Source organism: Cynoglossus semilaevis, chromosome 6, assembly GCF_000523025.1.
Source record: "Cynoglossus semilaevis isolate Cse_v1.0 chromosome 6, Cse_v1.0, whole genome shotgun sequence".
Lineage (NCBI taxonomy): Eukaryota > Metazoa > Chordata > Actinopteri > Pleuronectiformes > Cynoglossidae > Cynoglossus > Cynoglossus semilaevis.
Genome location: NC_024312.1, coordinates 1,004,902 through 1,014,470, shown reverse-complemented (window position 1 = coordinate 1,014,470; position 9,569 = coordinate 1,004,902). Strand labels below are relative to the sequence as shown.

General features: G+C 45.0%; 2 protein-coding genes across 5 annotated transcripts in view; one reads left to right on the top strand and one right to left on the bottom strand.

Annotated features, from left to right (window-relative positions):
- Positions 1 to 2,827, top strand: part of cpne2 (copine II) — a 23,839-nt gene extending 21,012 nt beyond the window's left edge. For 3 of the 4 annotated variants that reach the window (XM_017032890.2, XM_008311060.3, XM_008311061.3), the window contains 2 exons: positions 590 to 826; positions 2,247 to 2,827. In XM_017032890.2, coding sequence (XP_016888379.1) covers positions 590 to 826; positions 2,247 to 2,354 — 345 coding nt within the window. In that variant the 3' untranslated portion in view covers positions 2,355 to 2,827. The remainder of the gene's footprint in view (positions 1 to 589; positions 827 to 2,246) is intronic. The other variant, XR_001760126.2, reaches the window with a different exon arrangement.
- A 2,533-nt stretch (positions 2,828 to 5,360) lies between these two features.
- The window catches only part of psme3ip1 (proteasome activator subunit 3 interacting protein 1), a 5,588-nt gene continuing 1,379 nt past the window's right edge, over positions 5,361 to 9,569 (bottom strand). The window contains exons 3-9 of the mRNA XM_025056296.1: positions 9,489 to 9,563; positions 9,294 to 9,392; positions 8,953 to 9,074; positions 7,362 to 7,516; positions 7,200 to 7,282; positions 6,514 to 6,726; positions 5,361 to 5,744 (exon numbers count right to left, since the gene is read on the bottom strand). Coding sequence (XP_024912064.1) covers positions 5,740 to 5,744; positions 6,514 to 6,726; positions 7,200 to 7,282; positions 7,362 to 7,516; positions 8,953 to 9,074; positions 9,294 to 9,392; positions 9,489 to 9,563 — 752 coding nt within the window. The 3' untranslated portion in view covers positions 5,361 to 5,739. The remainder of the gene's footprint in view (positions 5,745 to 6,513; positions 6,727 to 7,199; positions 7,283 to 7,361; positions 7,517 to 8,952; positions 9,075 to 9,293; positions 9,393 to 9,488; positions 9,564 to 9,569) is intronic.

Below are 9,569 nucleotides of genomic sequence, written 5' to 3'. Positions count from 1 at the left end.
GTTCACACTTCATATGGCAGATATTACTCAATTATACTAATATTGCGCCGATAATATCTGTTGGCCGATAATATCTGACATCCCTAGTTACAGTATAACCCGTGTTATTTTTCAAATCAAAACCAACTTCAACGACAGAGTGCGTTTACATTCGTGGTTATGTTGACAGTCAGACCGTCGCTGCCTGTCAACATCACAGAGGAAACACTGTTTCCCACCTCTACCTTTTTTATTATTATATTTTTTTTTTACTTCTAAGCACCTACAACTCACTTTGACAAAGATGAAGTATAATTTCCTTGTGAAGATTAAATTACGGTTCCTTTTTGCTCTTGTTGTGTTGAATTAATTTCCCTCCAGGAACAGATGTTCTGCTCCGTCACTAGAACACAGCTCGTCTGACTGTGATAATGAAGCCAGCGCTCATTCTGCTTATTATTATGATTTCACTTTTCACACACTGTTAGAGTTGTTGAGAAGATAATCATGGCGATTGTGTGACGAGATTTCCTTTCATTCATTAACATCTGGTGCAGGTTTGGCTGTGAAAACCTCCCTTCCCTTCTTCTTCTCCTCTTCCTCCCTGCAGCAGTACTTCAACCTCCTCATCATCACCGACGGCGTCATCAGCGACATGGACGAGACGCGTGACGCCATCGTGCAGGCGTCCAAACTGCCCATGTCCATCATCATCATCGGGGTGGGAAACGCAGACTTTGCCGCCATGGAGTTTCTGGACGGAGACGCCAGCGTGCTGAGGTCCAACGCTGGAGAGGAGGCGGTCCGAGACATCGTGCAGTTCGTCCCTTTCAGGGACTTCAGAAATGTGAGTAAAAGCCTCAGGCTGTAAAAAGAAGGCAGATGTTCTAAATCTTTGGTCAGTCTGTAGAAATCTGACCAGGTGTGAAGTGTTTGTGTCAGTCGTGTCAGTCCGACAGTCGGACACAGACTTACTGACACATGCCGGGCCGCTGACCTGAGGTTGAAGCACCTACAAACACAGACGTGGAGTTGATGATTTCACTTGAAGCTGCGAGTGATTCAGTGAAACGAAAACTTTTTTCCCCACAGTCTGCGTAAATAACAATGTGTGTGAACATTGATTAAAATAAGACAATGATGTGTTGTTTTGACAGCCCAGTACTACTACTACTAGTACTACTACTAGTACTACTACTACTACTGTTGCTCGTGGATGGAGTCTCTTCTTGACAGTAGCTTGGCTTTAGGGCTGTTTGAATCCTCCTGTGTGTGTATGTGTGTGTGTTCTGTGCATGGTCACATGTGGGCACCATTTGTTGAGCATGTGTGAAGTAAGAGAGAGTAAACAGGTTATTAATAATTAGCGCGTGTTTCTGTGTGTACGCCTGCGTTCTTAGGCTTTGTTCACCACGACAGATTAAGTATATTTTTGTATTGGTGTGTGTGTGTGGGGGGGGGTAGCAGTGGGTGAGCTGACTTCCTTTGTTGTGGGAGGAACAGACAGTGTTCCTTTGGCTTCCTTCCCATTTGATGCTTGTTCGGTGGGAGGGCGAGAGACAACAAGCACAAACAGGAGAGAACATGGAGAGAGAGAGAGAGAGAGAGCGATAGAAAAAGAGAGAGAGGAAACACACTAATGAGAGTGACCTGGAACCACAAGCTGCTCAGTTAGCAGCAACAGCCGTAGGTTGGAGTTGTTGGCTAAGTGTTTTCTTAATAGAAATTATTGACTTAAATGAACAGTTTTAACAACGCTGTGTTTTCACCGGAGCCAGGAACTCACTCAAACTCCTGAGACCAATCAGGATGAAGAGAGAAGAAGGTATGTGGGAGGGGGTGTCCGATAATATCAGCAGACACAGACAATATTGTGTATGTAATCTGAATCGTTAACGTTTTTTTCCTCCGATAATGAAAACCCGATAACACATTGTCTGGGTTTAGATAAATGATGTGTGACTTAAAAATAGTTTTGGGGAAAAACAGCGGTATATGAAAGTGAAAGCCACTAGATGGCAGCATTGCGGCTCATTTTATTAATCAGGTACTCATACAGTGGTTTGAACAGATAAATAAATAAAGACAACTGTGGTTCAAGTGAAATAACTGAATTATAGATTAGAGTTTTCATACATTGGAGTACAAGCACAAACGTAAGTCTTTCATCATTAGTTAGAGTCTGGTAGTAAAGTAACATTTACTTCCTTCGACTACATCACCAGATCAAACTCATCCTGCTGCCCCCGCTGTTTTTTTTCTCTCAGGCTCCAAAGGAGACCTTGGCCAAGTCCGTTCTGGCCGAGCTCCCTCAGCAGGTCACGCAGTATTTCAAACAGAGGAACGTCCCGCCCATCAACCAGGCACCGGAGTGAAGACACAGGGGGGACGAGGGGGCCGACACGGCCTCCGCACTGTACCATAGCTCAACAACAACATCTCATCTTCTCAACGACAAACTCTGTACGACCACGTGAGTGAAAACCACATCATGAAGCACCAGAGCGTGAGTCCGTCAGAAGTGACGTGTTTTCTCTAAACTCTTGCAGCGACACAGCTTCACGGTGATGTTCTCGAGACTCTGCATGTCTGAAGGGACTGCAGGTGTCTTCAAATCATTAAATATGCAGGACATTGAGAAGGGGGGAAGAAACTCCTGATTCATCTGGATGTTGTTCATTTCTTTGCTTTTTGCATGTGTGTGCGTGTGTGTGTGTGTCCACGCCATACAAACAACAACTTGGTGTAAAAGCCTTGTCTGATCTGGGTTGAATCCTCTCCTGCCGTCGTATGGATCTGTGTCAGGGCAGCAGAACAGATGACGGCAGGAAATAAAAAAAAAAAAAAAAAGCAGGTCGGTGGTGTTAATGTGACTGAAGAGAAGCAGGTCAGAGGAAAAACCAGGTCTTGAGTGAGGATGAGAGCAGTGACTCAGGATGGAGGAGAGACGACGGAGAACTCCAGAACAAACTCATCTCGGTGTTAAATATGAAGCTGTTTCCTTGACTTTGCTTCACCCTGCATGGTGCCAGTATTCCCCTCTGTTTACAGGTTTGTGCTAATGATTTAAGAAAAAGAAGCATGATTTTTATTCATTTATAAGATTTTGTAAATACCAGATCGTATGAAAAATTGAGTATTAAATGTAGGGATGTCCGATATTAACCTTTTGCCGATTTCCCATATCCCAATATTGTGCAAACACTTAATATCCAATTCCGATATCAACTGATAACGATATAGGTCTGGTGATATTTATACAAATAGATTAATAAAAATGAGCTGCAATGCTGCCATCTAGTGACTTTCACTTATACAGCCTTTTTTTTTTTCCAAAAAACTACTTTTAGTTCGCACATCCTTTTTTTCCCCAAAAAACTACTTTTAGTTCGCACATCATTTGGCGAAACCCAGGCATTGCCTTATCAGGTTTTCCGATAACGATTTTTTTTTACAGATATTACATTATTATGCTAATATCGGACCGATAATATCGACATCCCTAATTAAATGTTTATTAAACGTTTACAGTGTGGAAACGAACACGTGATTAAAGCATGTACAGTATATTGAATGTATATTTCTCTGTTTCTGATCAAAGCTGATACAGTTTTTCATGTACTTTTTATGCAGTGCTGCGTGTAGACTGTCTGTGTTTTACTGTGTATCTTTGTATCAAACGTGATATTGATTTTATAAAGTTGTTTCAATGTCCGCGCTCAGGTGAATAAACTGACCAGAGGATCACATGGGTCAGCTGTTTCTATCCGCACAAGCTGAGCAGCTGCCCATTTTAAATACAAAAAGTTTTACACTACCCAAGAAAAACAAATCCAGGCTTCAAACTGATGTGTTTACTTTAGGGATGTCAGACTATTTACAGGTTTAAATTTTGGATTATTAATTGTTTGTGATTAATCACCATTAATCGTGATTATTACTGTGCTACTTCTAATCGTAAAGTTTTTTAACCATATTTCATATTTCAGTCTCATGTGTTGCTAGGGCGAAAGAAATCTGCCCTTAAAGCTCTTGTCAGTAGCGCTTGCGCTGGGAGCCGTGAAAAGAAGATTGTTTCTTTAACCAATCAGATATTGAGTTGGCCACAACAAGGCCTGCTAGTTGGCCTACAGGTACGTAGGCTATTTGAGTGATTTGATTGGGTGCTCAAAGGACGTGTTGGAGTCGAGCAAATTAGAGCCGTTAGTAACGCGCGAAAAGTTTTCTCTTCAACTGCTTCTGTCGAGCGGACATTTTCTACTGAAAGCGATTTAAAACGTATGACATTATTACGACACGACAGACTCGACTTAGCATTAGCATGGATAGCGATAGAAAAGGACTAATCAATGTTTTGGTGAGTAAAATGTATTCTGTGTTTTTAATAGCAGCTATTGTAATTATTTTATGTTGTTGTTGATACTTTTTGACGTTAAATGTGTGGCAGCTGTGACTGAATTGTTGTCGTGGGTTTGTTGCTACGTGCGTTATCGAGGATACAACGACGACTAGTTCCGTAGTGACGTTATCGAGGATACAACGACGACTAGTTATATTATATTTTGTACATAATATTGGTCTAGCTGAAAACTACTCTGTACGACACTGGTCCTGTCCCAGTTCTGCTCCTTTTTCGAACATGGACTGTAAGAATGAGCCTCTCGAGGGAAAACAACAGGAATAGGTTGTCCTCGGAGACACACCTCTCCCAATGAACCAGACGTAATTAGTTCTACGCCGCAGAGATCGGGACCTGCCCTCTCTACGTGCAGATAAACACGCTGTGGTTCCAGTGGGACTGGCGTAAAGACGGATCAATGGTCTCAGGAGAACCAGTGTCAGTTAGGGGCAGAATCTGGAGGCTGGGATAATGGGATTACCTCGAGAGTCTGTCGCTGGTTTTGGTACCAAAGGACCTGCTATGTACTGTGAACCAGTGTCTCCGGTGCGCTGATTTTTTTTTTTTTTTTGTTATCGGAACTTTAAACGTATATCCAAGAATATCATAATATCGTATATCACAGCGTACCGTGGTTACTGTGATGAAAACACTGGTAGATCCATGGGTGTTTGAAGACAGTGCCCCCTGCTGCACACCTTCCACCTATGACCCCAGGCTTATTACAAGAGAACATAAATAGATCGATACATTGATAGATCAATAGATGTTTGTTAATCCCTCGGGAGTTCCCTTCGGGAAATTAGGTAACCTGACTTCGATTTAAACAGTTCTAGTGACTACTAATTGGTACGAACTGAAGATGATTTAACTGCGGTGTGTAGAACAGTTTTTTACTGTTATTGTACAGTAGTTATTGTGCAGTGACACGATTCATGTGTAGAGACAGTTTCCTGTCCAGAAAGGACACAGTGAAGACAGATCACAGGGGACAGTTTTATTTATTTGTCTCTGCTCAGACCTCATCATCACCTGAGACAACAGTTACTCTTTCCGACATGATCATTGACCAAAAGCTTCACATTTGACTGGTGGACAGACATTCACTCGTTCTATTTGTCCCCGACAGAGAGAAAGTCAAGTGTCTCTCTCTCCTCTGCTGCTCGCTGAAAGCTAAAAAGGTGTGAGTCATGTGACGCGGCCTAACGCGGTCTCTTCCTCGCTCCACAGCTGTCAATCACTGTTCCCTCAGCCAATAGCACAGCTTGCAGTCGCTGTGGCTTGGGTTGGGATGGGGGGGTTGAAGGGAAGGGGGGCTGGATGTCGTCGGGGTAGGCAGCGCAGGGTTTGGTCGCTCGCCCTTAAACTGCGTGAGATGTGGTTTAGGGAAGGAAGGAAGGAAAAGGAAAGGAAGTTGGGGCAGGGGGGAGGAGGGAGGGGGGGTGAAGATTGTCACAAACGGAAATAAATAATAAACACACAGATAAATGCACTGGTTTGGAGTGAGGCGAACTGGAAACTCTGGTCAGAGTTTGAACTCACGGCTGTGAAAATCAGAGGGAAAAAAAAAGAAACTGTCACTGAGCGGCAGTCAAAAAGTCCCCAGACAACCCTAGTGGTTGACCTGTAGTAGCGTTTCCAGGAGAGAACTCTGGAGGACGTCTCTGACAACAGGTTGAGACCTGTGTCTCAGTCCGGTCTGAGGACTCAAGTCCACTTACTTTACATGTTCTTTTGAGTTTTTTTTCAGAAGGTTCTAGATCCAAACCTGCTGATGAGCTTCAACCGGTCTGAACTGGTTTCTTTTAGCCATTATACAATATAACATCTGCAGGAAATCAACACATCTGTCTGAGGACTTTTTGACTGACTTATTCCTGTTTGTGTGTGTGTTGCCAGTGTGCGACTATAATGTACGTTGTGTAGCCCCCCCACCACCACCACCACCTGTGTGTGTAAGTGTGTGTGTTCCTCTGGAACTACTTTACATTTATGAACTGTGAGTTTGTAGAATTATTTTTCAACATCTCAAAAAAACACCACTCTAACGTCAGGACGTGTGTGTGTGTGTTGGTGTGTCTATCTGTAAGCCCTGCTGTGCCGCGGGTACGGCATCATGATTGCGTCCACGCTACCTTCGCTGTCCGAGCTGCTGTTGGAGTCGCTGCTGCTTGAATAAACACAGAGTCCTGGTAAAACGCCGACACACATGGCTGCTGACGGCAGGTGTAACACACCCGGACTGGAGGTCAGAGGAGCCGGGCTGGTCTTGGCCGCGAGTCCCGGTACTGTTTGTGGTTCTCCCTCTGCGCCTCCTCCTCCTCCTCTGGCTGGTCCAGACTCCTGCTCTAAACGACAGGAGCACACAGTCAGTCAGTGAGCGACATTTTCATCATCGGACCGAAGACTCAGATACAGAAGAGGAACTCAGTACTAGAACTAGAACTCTTAGGAAGTTGGGAACGACCCTTACAGTGTTTTTTAACCGGACTGTAAATACGATTAAGTTGGGAACGACCCTTACAGCGTTTTTTAACCGGACTGTAAATACGATTGTCTTCTAGTGTCACATGGGGGCGCTAGGCCCACCGTGATACTGTATTTTTAATATTTCTCCTGTTGAAGCAGTAGATTTATGTTCCGGGACATTTAAAAATGTTTTTATTGCAATATGTTTTCTATCATTAGGAATGTGGTCATTACATTCCAGGGTTTCCAGGAAAATGAGTCTGTAACCAGTGCAGACTGAGTGACTGAGCGATGGATTCAAATTTACCGTCGTTCAGACTCTTCTCCTCTCAGCCTTGAGGCTGCAGCCCACCTGTGTGTCTGTCTCCGTTTCCTGTGTCTGTGATTTCAGACTTCTGCTTCTTACTGCCTTCCGTCGACTGGGAGGAACTAGAACTGAGACAGAGAGAACCATCTTAGAGGGTATACCGGTACTGCAGTAGCCAGTAGTATTATTACAGTAGTGTGTGCCTACTTGCGTCTCTTCACAGCTCCGGCCAACAAATGGGCCTGTGACAGGTGACTGGTCCGCTGCTCGGACCCCGATTGTTTGGGCGCCGCTGCTGCCTTCTTCTCAGGTTCTCGGCGGTTTTCACCGACCTGAGTTTGAGCCTGTTTCTTCACAGCGCTGTGTCAGAGCGGGGTTAAGGTCAAGACAACGTCACACAGACTCGGAGAGACGACAAGAAAGGGGCTTCAGTTTATAAAACATGGAAACTAAGTCAGTTTGGAGAGCCGCCTTCTGCCCTCCACCTGCAGGAGGAGCCGTTCTGATCGCTTCATCACGGTGAAGGGAAGCGTGGCACAGTTCTGAGAGGCTCAGAAAAGTAGTCCGACAGAGAGAGAGATAAAGAGACTAAAGGAAGGACAGGGATGTGTCCTGTGTAAAACAGGGGCAGGATGAGACACACATGGGGGGGGGGGGTGTCGAGGAGGGGCTGGTGGGACAGTCTCCTGGTGCAGCTGTGTTTCCACCAAACGTGTAACCACTGAGTTCACAGCAGCAAAGCAACAGCTCTAAGATCCTCACATAGCTACAAGACCAGGATGCAGTTTCCACGACAACCTGTTTTCTCTTCATCTGCAGACAGAGCTGTCAGTCAGAGATGTCGCTCTGCAAGGACAGGGGAGCAGCAGCGTGATCGAGGGGAGCGGGGGAGAACAGCAACTTACCAAAAAAAAAACCCAACTAAAAAACAACCTGGGGATGTGGAGAAAAAGTGTGTTTACATTTAACTACATCTCCCATGATGCATGTCGACTCAGCAGCATCCTAGGTGAACACGGGACTGTTCGATGTTTTGATTTTGTGTGTGTGTGTGTGTGTGTGTGTGAGCCTGACTCTGTTTCCGATTGAACGCTGCTTCTCACACACCAACCCTGTGAGTCACATGTCACACGTCTCTTCAACAGCGAGAAAGAAACACCTGGAAACAACTTCACTCTTCAGTCGGGCTGATACAGAACCGTCAGAGAGGCGACAGACTAACGACTCGGTGGGAAAATCTCACTCGTCATCAGTGACGGTTACTTCAGGGAGTCGAGTCTGTGCGACACATCTGCTTCTTGTCTGCACCTTTTTTTTTCCTCACATTAACAACGTGACTGGAGGTGACAAACTCAAATTCCAGCTGAAGCTGTGCTGCTACAGAGGGGAGGACAATCCCTCTGAAAGAGTTCAACTCTCTTCCTGGTCACAGTGGAACATCCATTTCTTCTAGGAATGTCCGATATTGTCCAAACACTTAATTTCCGATTGTGATATCAACCGATACCGCTATAGTGGGGCAGTGGTTAAATAAAATTTGAAATTTAATCTTCATCTGCCTGTGCCCTCTCTGCAGTAGCTCCATGCCCACTGGGCGTTCCCGCCCCCCACTTTGGAAAACACTGCTTTGATGTAAGAGGCATGTTTGGGTTTTTACAATAAATTGCTTTTTTTTCCCTAAAAGTCAAACTAACAGCAGGTATTCAGATTAATTAACCACTTTCTGAGAATTTTTTAATTAACAATATCTGACGACAACCATTGGCCGGTTGAACACACACTCTGGCTGAAAGGATATTCGGTATTCCAGCAGCTCCTGCTTCTCCTCGTCCCTGCGCTGCTTCTCCACCAGGCACTGTTGCCGGGAGACCTCGTCCAGGAAACTGGTCTCATCTTGGTCCAAACCTCTCACCATGTTCTCTGTTGCCATGGAAACAAACATGCGCTTAAAAAACACGGCGGCGGCAGCAACAACAACAAACCCATCATAATAGAGTGCTATCAGTCAACGGACGAGTAACCTTAACCTGTCAGAGTTTAAAAATAAAATTTAAAAAACCCTGAGATGAAGTTTAATGTCGGCTTCAGATGAACTCCTGCAGAGTTGAACTTCACTGACTGTGTTTGTGTGAAACTCACTGAATTTAAACTGCTCCTCATATTCCTCCTGCTTCTTGTCCTTCTGCTCCTGCAGTCGGTCGAAGAGGGACCGGGGGTCGTACTCCTCCTCTGGAGCCTCTGGACAGAGTGGACGCAGACAGATATCATGGAACACAGGTAGGCGCTACTTTGACCTTTGACTCAACCTCTCTGCCTGGGTGTACGTGTCCTTACCCTCGGGGTCGTCCGGTTTTCTGACTTTCTCCCACTCCTCCTGTCGTTTCTTCCTCTTCTCGTCGAGCTCTGTTTCTGACA